The sequence below is a fragment of the Tyto alba genome, unplaced genomic scaffold (assembly GCF_018691265.1).
Source record: "Tyto alba isolate M040663 unplaced genomic scaffold, T.alba_DEE_v4.0 Super-Scaffold_1000006, whole genome shotgun sequence".
NCBI classification, from domain to species: domain Eukaryota; kingdom Metazoa; phylum Chordata; class Aves; order Strigiformes; family Tytonidae; genus Tyto; species Tyto alba.
The window spans coordinates 3,139,293-3,159,714 of record NW_024881272.1 but is presented as its reverse complement, the minus strand read 5'-3'; the positions used below and the strand labels follow the sequence as shown (position 1 = coordinate 3,159,714).

The 20,422-nt window shown below is 41.5% G+C and overlaps 2 protein-coding genes across 4 annotated transcripts in view; both read right to left on the bottom strand.

The window, feature by feature from the left end:
- The window catches only part of EDEM3 (ER degradation enhancing alpha-mannosidase like protein 3), a 31,664-nt gene extending 25,222 nt beyond the window's left edge, over positions 1-6,442 (bottom strand). For 2 of the 3 annotated variants that reach the window (XM_032995187.2, XM_042808396.1), the window contains exons 1-2: positions 6,081-6,442; positions 3,880-3,925 (exon numbers count right to left, since the gene is read on the bottom strand). In XM_032995187.2, coding sequence (XP_032851078.2) covers positions 3,880-3,925; positions 6,081-6,238 — 204 coding nt within the window. In that variant the 5' untranslated portion in view covers positions 6,239-6,442. The remainder of the gene's footprint in view (positions 1-3,879; positions 3,926-6,080) is intronic. The other variant, XM_042808402.1, reaches the window with a different exon arrangement.
- A 406-nt stretch (positions 6,443-6,848) lies between these two features.
- The window catches only part of NIBAN1 (niban apoptosis regulator 1), a 69,053-nt gene continuing 55,479 nt past the window's right edge, over positions 6,849-20,422 (bottom strand). The window contains exons 7-14 of the mRNA XM_042784812.1: positions 19,639-19,743; positions 19,382-19,544; positions 18,227-18,414; positions 17,809-17,970; positions 14,810-14,920; positions 14,088-14,195; positions 12,157-12,268; positions 6,849-11,243 (exon numbers count right to left, since the gene is read on the bottom strand). Of these exons, the coding sequence (XP_042640746.1) occupies positions 9,517-11,243; positions 12,157-12,268; positions 14,088-14,195; positions 14,810-14,920; positions 17,809-17,970; positions 18,227-18,414; positions 19,382-19,544; positions 19,639-19,743 (2,676 nt within the window). The 3' untranslated portion in view covers positions 6,849-9,516. The remainder of the gene's footprint in view (positions 11,244-12,156; positions 12,269-14,087; positions 14,196-14,809; positions 14,921-17,808; positions 17,971-18,226; positions 18,415-19,381; positions 19,545-19,638; positions 19,744-20,422) is intronic.

The following is a 20,422-nucleotide window of genomic DNA, read 5'->3' as shown; positions in this document are numbered from 1 at the left end:
CCTTTCCCCACAGGAAAGATGCTCCAAGTCTCTCCATCAACTTTAAGGCCCTTCATCGGATTCTGTCCAGGATGCCTGTATCTCTCACGTACTGGGGAGGCCAGAACTGAGCGCAGCACTCCAGGAGTGGCCCCACCAGTGCTGAGCAGAGAGGAAGGGTTCCTTCCCTCGACCTGCTGGCAGTGTTTTGCCTAACGCAGCCCAGGCCACCGCCAGCTGCCTTTGCTGCAAGGGCACATTGCTGGCTCGTGGTCAGCTTGGTGTCCACCAGGACCCCCGAGGCCTTTTCTGCTGAGCAGCTTTCCAGCTGGGTGGCGGGAAATGATTAAACTGTGAACAGAGTAACAGGACTTCTTTCTCTATAACTTCCCAGAGAAGTCCAGAACATCTAATGGCAGATCCAAAAAAAAAAAAATCCCACCAGTTAACTTGAATAGTTAATTGTGTGCATCCTGCAACAAGGTGCACATGACACTTCCTATAATGTTTCTTAGGCAGAAGTTATCTCAAAGATGAGTTTAAAACCTAAAACTAATGCAGGCATTATCAAGTGGCTGGTATTTCATGGAGAAATTAGTGGGAATTATTCTTTAAAGTCACTTTGGAAACATTTCCAAGTGAACATAAGTGACTCAGCATCACAATCAGTGAGAGATAAGAGAACTCACTTAGAAGGTAAAATAATAAATTGGTTAATCATGACACAAGGCATAACAAAAGATAACATTCACAAAAAAAGCTTATCAAGACTGCACCTTTTACAAATCTAACATTCTTTTTTTCTTAGAGAGACACATTGCTAGATTTTTTTGGAAAAGCAACAGTTACTTTCCATATTTCTATAAAAAGCACTCTGCAAAGCAAGCTGTATTGTAATATTATTCCTCGTCAGTCAGTCAGAAAAAAACAGGAGTGACACCATTGCCTAAGTCAAGCACACTGAATAAAACGCCCGTTCCCATTGCCTCTCAAGTCAATGAAAGTTTTGTAAGTTTCAACTACCATCAAAATGGGCTATCAAATAAGATGGACACAAATTTGAAATTCATCATTGTGCAATAGGAGAGGGTTAGTGAAAAATTTTCAGAGTGGCCACTGACATTAAAAAAGATGAATCTTAAATATAACTAATTTCAACAAACATCATGGAATTGCCTCTCCATTAGAAGACAAATACAAGTGTTTTGAGATGGAGCTTTTCTCGATTTCATCAGGACACTGGCTGCTGTACATTGCTCTCAGAGAGCTAACATGTGGCAAGATAAAAAAAGTTCTATTACTGCACTGAAACTGCAAGTAAATACATTCAAAGTCTTTGCAAATATATGGTACAAAACAAAATATATTCAAACATGAAATAGAGGAAAAGAAGGAACGTTCTTCTATAAACAAACAGCTCTTACAGCAACTTCTTTTGAAACTGATGGTTTGTTTCCCTGTCTACCACACTCCAAAGTGTTTTAGTCTTTGCACGACTCTTTGTTCTCCTCAAGTTCAACTACAAAGCCAGAATCTAGCTCACTTTAATATGGCTCAGATGTTTCTGAATATCTGTGCAAAGTATTCAGAAAAACTGATTAAAGTACTACACAACAAAAGCAATGTCAAAACTAAGATCTCTGGTTTGAATTATGGAGAAAAAAGGTGATACAAATTCTGGAGAAAGTGGACTTTGAGTCTTACAAAATCATAAGGAATTAGAAGCATTCTGAAAAATAAAAGTTCACTTATTCTCTGTCTAGAGCAAGAAAGGCTACTGGGTCAAGTGATTTCCCAACTTGTAACTTCTCCCCTTTCAAGTAACCTCAAAGGAAGGTAGGAAGACCCATTAAATATAAAACACGGCACAAATGTTACAATAAGTATACTTTTGGAAAATATACAAATGGAGCTCAACAGATACTCTAATTTCTACACATTCTGACCGAACAGAAGACCATATTGCCTAATGTCAGGACTGTAAATTCAGGACAGCACACTACAGTACTTGAATAATGAAAAAAGACATATTGCTACTAGTGCTGTAAACCAAGAAATACCTACTGGCCTCAAATGACTGACATTTTCACATATTCTTTCTGACAGTAAAGAAGAAAAAAAAAGTCGCTTATTACAAATACTGCTGAAGAACTGAAAAAAAAACAGCAGCTTTTTTACTCAATGCTCCTATTAACAATCGGAAAAAAAAAAGACCAGGGAGTTTCCACCTTGCATGCAAACATGAATTTTCAGTCTTCCAAATATGCAAGGCTAAAACGCGTATTAATAGAAACAGAAAATCAAAACTTTTCAGCTGTCTGTTTCAAAAGCAGCTGCAAAAATACTTCTCTTGCTGTCAGCACCCAGTCTGATACCCATATCTTCTCCTCAACTTTAAACAAACAAGTCATGTTTCTGTTTGTTTAGTGCTCGAGCATACGTGGCAAGTAAATATCCTTTTGGCTTCAAAGTTTCCAGGATAGCTGAAGTCATTCTTCTGAAGCAAGAAAATTCTGGATGAAAGAGATGTAGCAAGACACCTACCAGTTTCCCATTTATCACACAATGAACAGTAGGAACACAGATGCTTTCTACCACCATATAACATTTTATCCAATTTTGACAAATATGTAACAGTTTTTACTTCAGAATGCCATGGGAAACCTAAGCTAAGTGTTTTTCATGGAACCAGGTCCTAAATAACCAGCTACAAATTATCACCAAAAAGCATGATGGTTGTTAAACTGCCAAGTCCATCAAAAGCAAGAGCTAACGTTAAAAACTACATCACTTTGAAAATACTCTTGCTTGGCTTTCTATCCATTCTAGAGTTCTATAACTCTTGTGTACTGTATAAACTACTAACTCACAAGCCTTTAAGCTTGTATTGCATATTAAAGTGTTAAACCATAATACAGAAACTGGGACATGTGGCAAGATACTGTCAAGAGACAGCAGTTTGTCCTCCAGGAACTGGTGCAACTTGAGAGGGATTTCTGCAACAGCCACAATGAATGTACAAAAAAGACTGCTGATGTGAACTCAGTAAGAATGCATCTTTCATATTTATCTCACATTTACAGTTTCTCCTCAGAAGTTTATTACTAATAGCATATTATCACTTGAGGAAAGTCAGTCCATGCTAAGTAATAATTTATTCTTAAGCATATCTCAACTAAGCTAATGTATTTCAAAGTTGATTGGAGTACAGAACGGCTCACATATCCGGAACATGAATACACCTGCACAGAAGATCACAAGCCATACCACAAGAAACAATAGTGAGTGTGGCTCACCGTCATATGACAGTCACATACTCAGAAGAGGCTACAATGCATAGATATGACACCAGGTCCCCTTTTTGTTCTACTCTGTTCTACAAACTCTTTGCCTATGAAGGAGCTACCAAACTGCATCTAACATATCTTATCACAGAAGACACATTGCACGTAATTTGAACCTACAAAATAAGTAAGATCAATTTGTATTCTCCAGAATCTGATGACTACAGACAGCTCTTCTTGAGCTTCATTTTCCTAGCATTTTTAAGAGTCTGGAATTTCAAACCAAATACTTTACCAAAACCAAAACCTGTTCATAGCTTGATGCGAGATAAACTGGTTTGAGAAAGATAAGGCACAGAGTAAGAGAGTTACTGCTAGCAATTCCTAGCTACCATTCTGAAAGTTATCATAACCCTCCTGACGCTGCTCTTCCTGAAAGTAATACTTGTTCATTTCTTTTTAAAGGTTATACAGGTGCTCTTAGTTATTTTAGCTTTGTTTTCACTCCTACTTCCCTACTATTTCTCTAGAATGTCATGTACTGTAGGATGCTTTGTTTTTCTCTACCAAGTCAGCAATAACAATTCTGAAAAAAATAAACAAGTATTTTACTTACCATATAATTGCTATATGCATGATCAAACATTTCAAGCACTTGGTTTCTGAAAAAGAAAAAAGGAAAAGCGTCAGTGGTCTGCCTCACAACAGCCTTTAACACACCATCTTAGAACAGCAAGATGCGTTACACTTTATCTGAATATCAGTAACAGTTCCTCTACTAACATACTCTACTCAAGTAAATGAAGTACAGCATAATAATTTTTCCTAATTTGGCTACTTTCATTCACTGAAGAAAAAAAAGACTATTTCTTCACCTAACATGAAATTAAGTATATGGGGATGTCCTGTGCTTCCCTTTAAGTAGCTGTAGATGTCACCAACACATTAAAGCTAGAGATGGGACACATTCCTTGCTCTGCAAAAACCAGCAAATAGAATTATGTTTTGATTGCAATCACCAATACTAAAGCCAACTGACACAGCATAAATTCCTGTCCATGATTCAGAAAAGGAAAATAAGTTATGAGGTATACCACTTCCTTGCACTAGAAGTCTTGGCAAGCAAACGCTAAAGAAAACCCTTGTAGATACATTTATTTTACGTGTTTGAAAACCTGTCAAGGTGAGAAACAGTACTACATAAAAAAGCACTGTTGTTTGAGAGACAGCACTACTTCCAATTTGTCCTAACTGTTTTACTGAGGAGCCCTGCGAGGCAAAAGAGCATGCCAATTTCTAAGCTGCTATAAACATAATTCACAACTCTGCTGATAAGACCGAATACAAAAGAGACAAGAACACCACAATTATATTCTAAATATCCAATTTAGTTCAAAGACTTAGAAATGTAAGAAGTAGTTTTAACTCATCAAATGGATTAAGTCATCAAAAGAGTAGAATATGATGCTTTTTTTCAGGTACTTCCCAGACTACATCCAGTCTGCAGTTCTGGGATCCACTGGAGCTGACAAAACCGCAGTTTGGCACACAGGTGCTATGCCCAGATAAACTAAGCATACAATGCTGTTCAGTGATGTGGCATGCAGAAAATTTCTTCAAACTTTTATTTGTTTACGTGGAACTTATATTCACAGGGCATTTTCTGAAAGAATTTCTGTGACTGACATGATCTTGTCATTAAATAAATACACAGATTACCTGCTGTTATTCAGAAATGACCCGGCTCGGGGCCCTCAAATACAAACCATGGCAAGCCATTACTTGCAGATGTCTGGGGCATCAAGTGAAACAGCGAGTGCAAGTAACGAAAGCAAAAATTTTAAAATCAATTGGTGAGTGAAATTTAAACTCCTTATATAGTCACAAAACATTATACACACAAAATACCCTGAGAACCAAGGATGGAAAATCCCAGTAATTGTGAACACTATCAGAGTTAAATACCAACTTACATGTAATGATTAATAACCATGAGAGTATCCAGACAGTTTCTCCCACAGACTCTTTGCAGCATTATTCTGTGCAACTGATCAGTAGATGGGAAGAGGACGATGATGAAACTGCCCCAATAATATGCTTGATTCCATATTTGTCTAAAAAAATCCTAGTCCACACAGTGCAATGGATTGACACCTATACTGTAATCTTTATCCTTCAACTAAAAACTGTACTGAATCAGCTTCTTACATACACACGCACGGTGGACAGGAGTAGTTTACTCCGTATACGCTACATAGGCAAGAACACACGTAAACATTTACCTTTTTTACTCCCAAGCACTCCCGTGTTCCAGAGGCACGGCCATAATTAGACCAACCGACTACGGATTTAGATTTACCTTTGATCACTTTTACCCATAATTACACGCAACCGCTGGCTGCAGACTCCAAGCCTGGCTCTCCCAAGCGTGTGGCAGAAGGGTTTGACCCCACACGCAGCAGAGGTGATAAAACAACCCCAGATAGCCACGGTGACCTGAGCCGAAGCACCAGCCCGGCTCCGGCATACACACCTCACACGCTGATGGGAGGCGTCTCGTAGAGACTTTAAAGGGGAAAGGGAGGAACAGGAGAGACATTCCCGGGGCTCTGCCGGGCGAGGGGCACACCCGCAGCCGGCAGGCCCAAGCCAGCCCCCGGGGGTAGCGCGGATCCCCCCCCCGCCCCAGGGCCCGGGGAGAGGACACCGGGGCACCGCAAAGCCACGGAGGACGGTGGGCTCGGCTCGGCCCGGGCCCCGACAGCCCCCCCCCCTCTCCCCGCCTTCCTCAGCCCGGCCCGCCGCGGCAGCGCTCACCCCAACCGCCGCTTTTCCTCCTTGCTCATGGCCCCAGCGCCCGGGGCGGCCGCCAGCACGGAGGAGGCGGAGAGCAGGCCAAGGGCCAGGAGCTTCCACGGCCTCCTCCAGCGGGGCCCCCAGCCGCCGCCGCCCTGGCAGCCCGCAGCTCCGCTCATGGCCGCGGCCGCCTGCCCGCTGCCGCTAGGCCCGGCGCCGGCCCATCTCTCCCCGCTGCCCGCCCCTCACGGCGCGGCGGCCGCGGTCCCAGCGCCGGCGGAAGGGACTGGGACGGGACTGGGGCGGGCCCGGCCCTCCGCTCCCCTCTGGCGTAGCCAAGGAAACCGCCTGCGCTCCAGCCGCTTCCGGGTCCCCCCTGCCCCGCCCCGCCCTGCCGCCGGGCCGGGCCAATGGGAGCAGCGCGGGGGAGGGGCGAGCAGGACACGTGACGGCGGCGGCGGCGGCGAGGGCGACGTGGACAAAAAAAAAAAAAAAAAAAAAAAAAAAACGCGGGGCGGGAGCGGCGCGTGCCGCTTGAGGGGAGGCGCCGCGGCCTGGTGCTGCCGCCCCGCTGTCCGCTCCCCGCTCCCCGCTCCCTTCTCCCCTCTCCCTGCTCCCCTCTCTCTTCTCCCCTCTCGGCGCCCAGGGCAAGCGGCTCCTTCGTTCGCCGCCCTCGCCCCGGCAGCCGCTTGAAGCGCCTATTTTTTTTTAGTACAATTCCCGCCCCCCCCCCCCCAGTTAAGTTACCACGCACGCACACAAACCCAGCCGCCCAGCGATGGGAAGGGATGAGAAGAGCTGTTTTTATTTCCGCGACAAGCGGTTCTTACAAAGTTAGAAGCAGGATACAACGTGATTTCACAGCCACTCCTTCCTCACTGGCGGCCCCGTGCAGCCCCACGGCGGTAACTGGCCGCCGCTCACGGCACCGCGCTCCCAACCCTCCAGGTGGTGAAACGTGATTTATTATTCTTCCGAGTTTACAAGCAAAATAATTCACTCCAGGTATGCGTGGGAGGTTCCAAGAACGTGACAAAAATTACTGCATGGGTGGATGATTATAATTTTTGATCAGTGGTCCATCGTGCAGATTGCTGACCTCTAAATTGCTGTCACCTCTACCCAGGTCTGGCTGAAGACAAGAAAAATGCTACTCTCCATCCATTTGCAAACATTTGAATGTACAGAAAATGTCCACAAAGGCAAAAAAATAAGTCCCCAAGCCATGAGGAGCTTCAATTTAAATTGCAGAACAAGACCGTGCGCAGGCTAAATCTTCCCTGTTCTTTCCCACCCCACTTGTGAAAAAGACACTGAGCATCTGTACTCAACAGCTCAATTCTTTAATATTACAGGAAAATATTACCAAGATGTAAGCCTGCCATAGAAATAACTCAAAAATGACTATGATGGGAATGCTTACGCTAAATACTTTCTGTACAGATGTATCTAATTCGTATTTGCCGTAAACAGCTTTTGTAGGAGACAGCAGCCTTTCACTGTCTTGCTAGTCCTTTTGTACAAAGCATCGTACTAAAAAAAAACGTCAAGTCCCCTAATTTTAGCACAGCTAAAAGAGGCTGCTGCTTAACTGTGAAGCACGTTATAAATTTGAAGTCACTTAACATTCAGTACCAATTAGAAATAGCTAATGGTTTGTAAAAACAAGGTAGGTGACAGTGAAATAAGTAATGATTTGTAAAAAAAATCGGCTGACAGTGGTTTCTGTCTTTACAAATTAGTATTTTTGCATGAAATATAAGGAGAAAAGGAGTCAAAGTACTTTTGCAAGGAAAACATCTGTGACCTTAATGTTTCCATACCACAGTATGGCTTCTGGAATAAATAGGAGTTGTGTTTATTTTACAATAGTGACGTTGCAGTTGGTCCAGTTATTCAACAGCGTTCCTTACTTCTGCAGTAATATGTGCCTATTCCTCTAGTGTCAATTCTCTGTTAGTATTATGGCATATTTTGTTAGCATTAAATAATAACTCTTTGCACAGTTCGTTGAAGTTAAATGCCAACAAGTACTATGCTCTCGGGACTTTGTTATTTCTTCCCATATCTTTATGGCCGTATATCCTGTAGTTCTTACTGTAGTCATCATTAATCTTTGCTGTCCTGTACTGTGTTATATTTATTCAGAAACCGTCTGAAACACCAGGGCAAGTTTTTAAGGTGCCTTAAACTGACCTCTAAAGTGAGGTCTTGAACTCTAAAGCCCACTTTATTAAAATACTGGTTTTAATTTCCAAACTTTTCTGTGCACAGTCTGTAAATTGTGCATGCAAATACCACATATAAGCAAGTTTGTGCATAGATCGTGATTCGATACGGAAGATAATATGACAGCTATTAAAGCAGTAGGTCTCATTTTAATAACTGCTTTTCAAATGTGATTCTGCCCTCCAAAATCTAAGCACAGCTGAATAACCTTCAGCTACTTTTTGCTTCAGTTAACTGCTGTATTAGAAATTATATGCAATGATTATGCTATTTCACAATTATTGCTATTTATTACGTGATTTCTGCACCTAAAAAGGCCTACAGAACTGGGTAACTCAGTAAGAATGGGAATGGCAGAACTCTTAATATTCTGTATTAGATAGGCGTAAGTGAATATATTTTATGGTGGGAAGTAAAACAGAAGGATGCTGCCTAATGGTTATAGTCATTGTAAACATTCTCATATTTCCCTTCCATAAAATAAAACAAAATAAAATAGGTGTAAAGTGCTCTGGAAGGCTAAATAACCCAGAAGTGCAGAGTGGGACTGAGAAACCTGCTCCCATATTTTCCCCGTTTTAAATATAGCAATAAGAGAGAAAAAAAAAAAAATCAAAACACTTGCTTGTCTTTAATATCTGTCAAAACTTTAAAATAATTAAGTAACGAGTTTGCTAAGTTTGCATAGAGCGTGGTTTTTGAGCAACCTACTAAATTAACTATTTGGTTCTGTTTACTAAAAGTTTTATTTATGTCCTGTATACTGCATGCAAATACTAAAAGCATCCTCAAATAGCAATGTATGTACCAGCCACCTAAGAATCATAGGAGTACTTGTCAAATCCATGCATTTAAAAATCACGAGCTGCTCCCCTGCTAAAACACCTAAGAACAGTTAAGTTGTTAAAATAACTTCATAGTTGGGGGTGAGTTGCTTTTGAAGCATTTAGTGGTCACATTTTCAGACTTTTTCTATAACCATAAAAGGTAGCAAATGTTAAGTGAAAGATGAGGTTCCCCAACAGTAACCTGGTTTTAAACAGTGTGGGCTGTAACCAATAAGAAACTATCACCCATCACTCAGGAAGGGATCCGTGCTAAAACTGCAAGGGCTGGTAATACCACAACAAAGCCCATTTCCTCTAGCCCCGACCCAAGCAAGTATTCACAATTCAACAGGGATTACTGGAGTAAATAAATCCTGCAGGGCCGGGATGAAAAACGCTTCTTACTTTCCAGAGTTTTGCTGTGCATAACCATCTTCTCTGTCTTCTTCTGTGAAAATACCTTTTGCTTCTGTGCTTTTTATTTCCGTGTGTGAAGATGATTCATGTTCTGGCTTCCCTTCAGCCTCCTCAGCCTCTGTATCTCCCGTGACCTCTACAGTGCTAACCTCACCCTGCTCTGGCACCAAGGAAACTGGCACGTCTCGCAGTCCTGTGCTTGGGTTTTCTGTATCCAAAACGGGCACCTGCATTGTGTCTGCGCTTGCAGCAGGATTACAAAAAGAGCTCTCGGCCCCTACCTCCACTGGAATGGCATGGCTATTCTCTGCTCCTCCTTCCTTCCCAGCGAATCTTTTGCCTTCAGACACGTATTCAATGTGTTCCTCTGGCTGCAAGCTATCACTTTTGCAGCTTCCCACACCCGTGTACCAAACGCTTTGCTTGATCTCCCCCTCTGCCTCCTGAGGCACATCTGAACTTTCCACCAGCCATTCAGCTTGTGCCATACTGCAGCCCCCCTCGGACACGTTCACCAAATTCGTACCATCTGTCCCCCAACTTGATGAAGATGGTTGGTCCTCCTTGAACTCTGCACATTCTGCGGCATGTTCATTCATCGTCGTCTGGCTCACTTGAATTTCTGCTGCAGCTGTTTTGCTCATCTCGTTGTTCTCTTTACTGCGCTCCTGTAACTTTAATATCTCATCTTCACAAATCTCCTTTATGTTCTCAGCTGCAGTATCTGCTGGTATCTCAACCGTTACCATCAGCAAACTCCTTATCTCATTCACATCGTCAGGGGATTTACAACTCTTTTCTTCTGACTTGCTTTCTTTTTCAGGATTATCCCCAAACGTTCCTTTCCCTCTGGTTTCATCCTGGGAAGTAATCTTTGTCTCAGTACTCGCTCCTTGGTCATTGCCTTCTTTTTTACTATCCTCTTCAAACCCTGTTCCTACTGCATTTCCACTCTGAGATAATTTTTCCATAATTTCTTCTTCTACTTTGATTTTCTTTTCAGTATTTCCTAAAATCTCTGCTTCTGCTACACTATCATGTGGGGAAGTCGGCTTTATCTCAGCAACCTTTTCTTCTGCTTTGCTTTCTTTTTCAGTGCCACCAACAAATGCAGCAGCCGTTGCCATTTGACTCTCAGAAGTTACCTTCTCCTCCACTGCTCCTACATGTACCTTAAGTTCTTTTTTAGGACTGGCTCCAAAATCTTTCACTGCAGTTTCAGTCCCATGAACTGCTTTTTCCTCTACAGCTTCCTGTTGTGTCTTAAGCTCCTTCTCAGTGTTCGCTACAAACTCTACTTTCCCTGTGTCTTCATTCTCCAAACCACTTTTTTCCTCTGCAACTTCTTCTTTTGTAAGGGTAGCTGGAAGGGTCTCCTGGTTTTTACCGATGTCTGTAATGACCACTTGTTCACTTCTGCTTGCCTGATCACCAGCCACAGTAACAGAAGCGATGGCCTCTTTGTCTGATGACTTTCTGTCATCAGCATATTTCTCCCAAGAGATTTTTTCCGTCACAATGAGCGTTTCATCACTTTGAGTTTCAGTGTCTGACGTCTCAGCTCGGGCAGTGGAAGGCTTCTTCGCAGGAGTGGTTTGTGCTGATCCTGAAGGGGTCTTCAGGTCTGTTAAGCTGGACACGCTTTCACAGGGCAAATTCAAGTTATCTTCAAAGAGGTTGTGCTTCTTCATAATGGCAGCTTCTTTTATCACTAAAATGAAACAGAAAGATCAGACTTTTGGAAAGACTGACAGACACACCTTGAAGAAGGTACACCATTTTCCCCAGGATTCTGATGTCATACATGTTAATATTACAGACAACAGTGATTTTCATCTTCAACTTGCTTTTTTAAGGGGTGGGTGTGTTTATCTGTTCTGAGTAACGGACCATCAATATTGACTTAAGGATTGCTGTAACAGAGAACGACCAGAGGACCCACAATGCACAAAGGTAATGCTTCACTGCAGAAGTATTTACACTGAATGTATGAATAAAAGTGTGCTCGTTACATTAATTATTATACTGATATTTTTGAACAGGAATGCCATAGAGGGTTTATTAAAACTTACTGTGCAATACAAATGCTTGTCTTTTATCTAGGGTATAGACAGGCAGACAGATCCAGAGAGATACAAGTATTTTATGTACCTGTGTATACCATCAAGAATAGTTTAGTTTTCTGACCCAAAAGCAGAAAGATCTGCAGGGAGTGCTGCATCAGTGATGTACTGGAAACTGCATCCAGCAGTACCTTTCATTTGGGGAAATTAATTTTTGCTGCCATTAGATATCACCAAGTCTTTGCAAGTAAGAGCATAATTCCACCCCTTGGCCCAGGGAATAAAAATGAGGTTGGCATAATTACATTTTGTTAGAAATAGGCTTGTGCCGAGCTATCGCTTTGAGTTTCCCAGGTTTGGTAAAGTGTAATTCAGATTGTAGGGCTTGCCACACATCTTTAGTGAGCTGAATCCAAACACTGTAGCATCGTAACCACCAGTCTTGGGGAAAGTGGGACCTGGGTCTGAAACAGCCAGGTTAGGACCCTGGGAAGCTCTGCAGCAAGAGCTTATGGGCCAATGGCTGAAATGTGATTACTGTCACCTCGAGAATGTCCTCACCTTTCAGGGTTTCTTCAAGCAGTGTCTGATATAAAATCTCTTCATACACATTCTCTACTTGGATCACGCTAGTGTAATCAGCAAAAATGAACTGCTCGTATTTCTGCAGCTCCTGTGCAGAGAAGAAAGGAACAGATATATAAAAATGAGAGATTCTGAGAGTCCTACCTCAACAGAGCACTGTGGAGATGCCATCTAGCAGCTCTTGCTGGCTCTTGAGGTGAACTATTGGAATTACGACTAAATTAACTTTGTATGTTCACAATTTACTATGCACCTATCAAACAGTATTCTTGCACTGCAATTACATTTAAATGCACTATAGAAAATTGCCTTCTGCACTATAATAAACAATTCTGAAATAAATAGCTGGTGAAGAAATGCCTCACTCACTGTCCAGGGAGGCAAATCCACAGAGCGCATGGGAGATAGAGGGTTTGGTTTTGTTTTTCTAGTAGGTGTGTAACATTTGTAGCTTACTGATTTATCCGCACTAGGCTGTCTAGACAATAATTGAGTCATTATCACTAAGCAGCTGCTTGGTGGCCTATAAAAAGTAAATTAAGTGACCTCTGCCCACTTCTAGAAGAGGTGCCCACATACAAACATCTGGAGGTTTTCAAGCAGAGATTTGACTGGGCATGTCAACTGTGCCACCCATTTGCTTCTACAGCTGGCTGCTCAGTTCTGCAGAGGCACAAACACAAAAGGCTTGTGGGAAATGAAACAGAAAGGGCTTGTGGGAAGTTTGCACCACCACTGCTTCCTCCGTCCTCTCTGACAGAAACATGATGTGGGACTCCACGCACTCTATGTATATTCAAGGTGATGAAATGCCTGCCCTGTGCACAGACAGCACGTCTCGAAGGCACTGCTGACACTGGACATGAGACTATTATTTTGGGGATAATAAAGAAAGATGAGTGATATACAGAAGACAGTGATTTAAAATGTCATTTGAAAGTTGTAAGTTTTAATAATCCATACTCAAAGACTCACAAGATAATTTGGCAAAACAAGTGGTTTTAAACTTTTTGAAACTGAAACAAGCTGGAGAGCATCAGCAAGAGCAACACACCGTGGGTGAGAGCTCACAGCCTCCAGGAACTGATGAACATCGAGGGAAACAAAAGGGCAGAGAGGCCGAGATGGCTTAGGGCAGTCATCTTTCAGCAGAGTGAAAATGCAAGAGCATATGCATGGGCTTCAAGACAGGTACAGACCATTTATTCTGAGTCAAGGTGAACAGCATTCTAACTGGCCCATGGGGTAGCCACACTGATAACATCTCCACAAAACTCTGGTAGCCTCATTTGCTGAGTACTAACGTACCCGTATGATTAAGGGCAACAGAGATCCTCTCTGCATGTTTGTTTCCTGATTGTTGATGCAATTACTTCTGCTTATAATCACTGAAAGCAAGTGCACAGCCTGTCTGCTTGCTGCTCCTGCTGCCCAAGCAGGCATTTGGCTTTGAGGTTGTCAGCAGAGGCTGTGCGTGGTCACAGCCGTGCCTCGGCGTGCTGCTGAAGAGGAAAGTGCCCTCTCCCACGGACTGCATTTCAGCCTGCAGCAGGGCTGCTGAACACAGGGACAAGCTCATAACCTACAGTCGTAACTATCAAGAGGAGTCCAGTTTGAGGGGAATTCAGATCTCTAGAGAAGAAATGAAATGGGGATGGACAAAGGTCTGCAACTATCTTTGAGAAAGCAAGCTGTATATACAGTTTCCCTGCTTCCTGAAATCTTCCTTACGCTCCACATCTACCCAACCCACAGACTGGCAAATCTAAGAGTCATTTGGCTGAGCCTGCAGCCAATCTGCACAACTCTCCAAGAGAAAACAGCTGTAGAGTTGAGGATTTACTGCCAAGGTGTTAATCCTTCCCTGCCTTTTAGTATTGTTTTTTTTGTAAATCACAGAAACCTACTGGTTTGCACGTTGAAGCCAGTGTCTTTTGCATTGTGGGCAAAGTAATCTGTACCAGTGCTTCTTGAAATATCTTCTTCCGGATAGTGCTGCTGTCATAATCATATTGCTGTCAAAACAAACAAAAAGAGAAACAAGCCCAAACGTGTTTGGGGTTATTAATCACTCGTAGGAAGAACTGGTTCTTGTTATCCTGCAACTGGAGATGGGTGAATCCCAAAGGATACCACACCACAGATACTCTCAGGGGTTGGAACTACCATGCAGGTTATTCCAGCTTTTACAAAATACTCCAAAATCTAATTTTCCCTTCTTTTTTTTTTTTTTTTTTTTTTTTTTTTTTTTTATGCCTAAGCTAGAAACAGCCCCCCAGTTGCTCTCTTCAAGTATTTCAGCACTGTCTCTTCTGAGAGTAACGAATCCTAGGGGCAGGCTAATTATAAAGCTAATAAAAAAATTATTTACCCAGATCTACAGCATCATATCCAGCTGATTTAACTGCAATTCAAATGACTGCACATGTAAATACTTTTACAAGTGTCTGCCCAGAACTAGTTTTAACCCCCCACAAATGAGCAGCTTTGCTAAGTGCCACCAAATCAGTATTTCCAGCTGATGGTAAGATATATATTTATGAGAAAAATTCACATAAAATATATTCCCCATTTCCAAAAAGGCAGAACCCAAGGTCTTCCCATGCAAATGCTGCTACATTACATTTACCTTCAGTACTCTCAGCTTGACTTTTTCAATGGTTGTTGCAACTTTTGCTGAGTCTGCCTGGCGACTTGGAGAGAACAACTGCTCAAAGGTATAAACTGCATTTTCCATCAGCTAAAAATAATAATTAAAAAAATCTGTTAAAGACCAGTAACATAAAATTCCTACATATGTAAAGAAGCATGATAAATGTAACTTACCTAAACTGTATTTGTGAGAAGGTGAAACAGAGAAAGAATAACAGGCCTAAATTCAATAAATATTTCAAATACTTTAAACAATTGCAGAAGGGGAAGAAAAGCACTCAATTTTGGAATGGGAAACTCAAAAGAAGATTACCTAATGCAAGAGAATAAGAAAATGAAACTACCTCAATTTCTATCTGGAGTTTACAGGCAGGTCAATACTAAGAAGTCTGCTAATGTAACTAAACAAACAGTTATACCGACAAACTTACTTGGAGTAGATTAATTTATATTGTCTGAACATTTCCTGCTGTATTTCAGTTCTCTGAAGGTTAACACACACAGAAATGTTGCAATAAAGAAAGAAAATTAAGCCTTGGTATCATTATTGTGCTATCATAGTTTCCTTGTATAGAATTAATCTGATGTCACCATCCAAACTGATGGTGACAAAGACAAAAAGTAGAGTTGATCATCTATATATAAAGGCTATAGACAAAACTCATTATCCCTAATGAGAAGACTCCCATTGACTCCTACCAGATTCTAGTGGTCTTAATCATTAGAACTGCTGATAATTCTTTTAAAAAGTAAGTGATCAGCAGCTTTCTTTATAATACAAATAATTACCAGCAAAAATCACAGAGAGTGGAATAATTTCTCACAGAATTATGTTAGGCTGGCATTTGCCACATTTTCAGGTTATCTGGAGATTCATTAAAAATATTATCCCCCCTACTCTGAAAAGATATTTCAGAAAAACAGTTCTGCAAGTGGTAGTTATGTCTACTTAGTGAGGTTTTGTCTTTTATAGCTAAATGTTTCGATTGAAATTTTAATATATTACTGGAAGAGTACAGGGACATCCACAGGGAAGCTGTCCGTACAGCCCGGTCTTCCTTTGCATCACATGGGACCACCCCAGTGGATATACACAGGCAGACATACACTATAGAGAACTTCTTGTAGTTTGTAAATGAATATGTCCATACTTATGGATAAGACGTGCTGTTAATTCCTCCTTGGCTAGTAATGTTTTCACGAATTAAAATATGCAGTGACAGAGTCTGAAGGCCAATTTTCATAATTGACTTTGCAGATCAGATAGGATTGAACTATACAGACTGCATTTGGCAATGGAAATGGAGAAGATGGAGCTTTGCACAATTTGTGCATGCATCAGAGGACTATAAACACTCATGCACTGCAGGGCCTTGGATACAAGAAAAAGACAGGATCAGCACAGAGCTAAGTCTGAAGATAATTAAAAGATTAACTATTCACTTTTTATTTAACTTTTTATTTGAGGCTATAAATTTTATTTGAAGTTATAAATTGGCATACCTCTGGTGAAGTCACTAAAGCTGCTTTATTCATGCCAGTTGAGCACTGTGCTCCCAAATTTCCTAAAATTGGCCACTAGAGGATGCCAAGCTCCCAGGCCAAGGAATCCTGTTCGATCCTCCACCCGAATTAAGAGTTAAACCGAATGCTTCTTTTCAATTAAGACTACACGAGCACAGACATGTCTGACCTTTCTCGTTAATAAAATAAATGCCCATGGACACAACGTGAAACTACTTACTATTTTAACGAGAAAAATAACAGCTTTTTAAAGAGAGAGAAGCACTAACAGCATTTTTAGACACCAGTCTTTTAAAGAGAGAGGAACAATAACAGCATTTTTTAGAACAACTTGTGCTTTAATTTAACTTATTTATTGTGAATTTTGACTCATGTTCTGTTCAGAAAAAAACACCACTTGGTTTGTATGGGATCTGTTTTCTCTCTACTTCTTTGTCTTGACTCATGGTCTTCGCTTACTGAAAGACATTTTATTTGGCAGCATTTTGGAATGGTCCCCCCTGAAAGCCCCAGACATGAAATCAGAATTTTATTTCTGAATGATTCTTTGGCTGCTGGTCATGGCTGTATTTAGAAGAGCTGCTTTTAGGAAAACCCTATCCCAGCACTGTGCTAGAGACTCGCTTTCCATATTCATAACTCCCACTCCATAAAACCGGACCGACTCCATTTCACAAGATTACCAATTAGATTATTTCTTTTCTTAACTATGGATTAAAATCACAGGATTCAACATAGATCTACAAAGCCAAATCTGCCTTGTGATCTGGCAATCGAAAGAAGTCCACTGGCCAGCTTCTAATAGATTTCTGGCCAGGCATCCTGAAGAAATAAAAGCAAAGCAAAATTACAGCCTATACTGACACACAGTAGAGGGGAAAAAGAGGTGGAGTTCATTTCTCATCTGAAATGACGTAGTCACTTCAACCATTCCTATAAGAAGTGAAGTTGGTTAAGGCACCTACATGCAGCTACATCCTGAGATGTCATCTGTGTCCAAGTAATTGCCAGTTTCTAACATTAATTGCCTTGCTTTGTATTAATGAGAAAATTAACTACCAAGGAGGAGACATTCCATTTTGTTAAAATATATTTAAGACCCTTCCTGAAAAATCAACCCTTGAGAATGGCAATCGGGTAGATTTTAGCCATGCCATTGGTTATAAGCACAACTCGGGTGCTGAGACACTGAGAATTCCAAACAAGAAAGTTCAGGAGAAGAGATGATCCATCCAAAATGTTTGTGCCTTGCTGAACGACTTACACACATGCAACCTCACAAATATAAATGCCAAACAGCTTCTAGCTGTGATTTTCTTAGGTTTTGTTATCTGTACTTCGATTGAGAGATATTCTGGGACCCTTACACAGCTTTTTATCAAGATTACTTTGAGGCAGATTAGGACAAACCTAACCTGTTCTCCAAGGAGGAAAAACTGGTTCTTATAGTACCTCTTGCATGAAGTTCTGTGTCCTCTGAATCACATAATCGATGTGATAGACCTTGAAGCGACTCTTGAGGTCTTGAAGGAGCTCCTGGAGGAGGTTCACTTTCAGATAGCAGAGCTCCATTTTCACAGAGTTGAACGGTAGGTTCGTAAGCTGATCCACATTCTGCATTCCAGCAGAGGAAGAACAGGTTTCAAGAGAAAGCAACCAGAGGCAAATTTTTAACAAAGAATGTAAAAGTGGCCCTAAATCAAATTCTGATACCTACACTGTAGTTGCACAAACACCACAAGACTTTCTAAATGGCAAAACTAAGCGCTAACATACTACCACCTCGGAAAACAAATACTGCTGTCAGTCAAGTTCTAGCTGGAAGGTCCTTGTGCTAATAAAAAAGGCTCCAAATGCATTCTTGTCTTACCTCCTTTAGCTTCGTGATATCATTCGTCTTCTGGAAGTCCTGGATGATTTCATTAACTTCTTTATCAAAAAGTGAGCGGACTTCCGTGAATCCAGAACTCACCGGACCCATCAGCTCCTCTAATATGGATGTGAGAAATGGCTGGATATTTTCTGTGCAGCACTTCTGGGCAGGCTCAGAAACAGTGGCTGCGGTGTCAGACAAATACAACGGTTGCATTTAGGCCACTAAGAGACATGGTGAAAAAAGTAACCTGAACCGATTTACTTTACTATGAATTAAATGACTCCGTATTTTTCCCTGGAGTCACACCTCCACAAGATGATGAAGGTGATGAAAGGAGAGTTTATAGTTTTAGGAGTGACAGTGAAACATCTCTTCCCATGCCTCACCTAACCAAATGCTAGCAGCTCGGCGGCACTGAGAGAGCAGAGGAAAGGGCAGCTCTTAAGTATTGATACATACTGGGAGGTTTGCACAGAGCATGGCCACCGTGACTCGGTAAGGAGGCATCCAAACTTGGGACTCCACAGTTCACTGAAAGCATCCCAGTCTGGTATGTGAGAACATTCTGAGTTTTATCAAAACAGCTCCTAAATTATCAGCTATTTATTTATCTGCTCGCTTAAGCAACATCAACTAATGTTTTGCCTGCTTTTTACACTCATTTTTACATTCATAGCAAAATCATAATTACTTCACATTAGTTTAAAACCACCTAAGAAGCCCTTTGGTTTAAGTATTCTTTGGTAGCCGCTGAATTTGTCACATAACCAGAACCTGGTTTTGTGGTGCATTCCTAGACATCAGGTCAAACCCACTACACTTTTAACTATGATTATGAGACCTGTATCCTCCTTACATAAGGCTGCCTGGGTGACAATGAAAGCTGAATGAGCAGCTCTCGTCAGGATACTCAAAACCTGTCAGCTCTAGCTCCAACTTGAGAAGACCTGGTATCTTCACAGACACAGCAGCCCCAGGTATCAGTTCCCATCAAAGGCAGCAGAGGCCCAAAGCATTGTTTTTCTGAAAATTAGTGTCTCCAGTTGGATTTTGCAAAACACATGTCAAAACAATGACATCTGGTAATTTAAGCAACATAATGGGAAACATTAAAAAATTGCTCCAAAACACAGCTGTTCCCCCACCAACCTTTGATTTTTCCAGCTAAGAAGTTCTTGGAGTTCAGAATCTGATCCATATCTGAACGAATGGTTCCTTCAAGAGTTTTTGCAAAATCTCTGCATTCTTCTTTCAAGGTACTTAATCCTTCTGACACTTGCTGCTGGACTAAGCCGTAAGTTTCTTCTACAATCTAAGCCCAAATTAAATTAAGAAGCATAGATCAGAATCAGCACACAGAGACTACTGCTATGAGAAACAGCTACTCTGCAAATATCAGTACTTACCCCAAACCAGGCCCGCTTCCTATCGTTCCTCTTTCCTTTCATTTTAGGCAGAATCATCGTCTGAAGGTTAGGCAGGAGTTCCTCCATCACAAGGTTGCTCAGGATCTATATGGTCAGAAGATTAAAATGACATGTTCACCCACTGTTCTTCATCTGAAAACCGAGCACTCGCATCACAGAGTGATGTGCAAACACAGGCCACCTCAAATATACAATGGCTTAGCTATCCCAGGCTGCCAGGAGGACTGGATTTAAAATATTAGGTATGCCTGAGGGAAGCTCCATGTATTTCATCTGAAGTATTTTTCACTGGAAAACTGAGACACCAAGCAACAAGCGACAACAGATGAACTAAGATGCTCGTTAAAATTTACTGCATGCCATCATGAAATTGCCATGTGCAAATCAATGGAGCTAAAATGATTTATATCAGCTGAGCAACCGGATCAAAAACATTTGAAAAGTTGGTTTGCTGACTGCTGCTTCCCAAACTGACCTTGTTCTGGGACACTCATACCCTCCCAGAGGAGGTATCATCCAAAATAAATTGCTCTAAAGAGGCATCAGACAAAGGATGCTTCTGATGGGAAGAGAATTGGCCAAGAAAAGAAAGATATGACTGTACCAATGTGAATCTCCAGCACTTTTTTGGGTGAGCACCAACCTCATCATTCAAACAAGAGAAGGAGATCCCAAGAAAAACAGGATATAGGACAGAAACCCAGAAATGTGGGTAATCTGTGAATCAAATAATTCTACTCTTTTTTTTTTTTGTTTTCAAAAA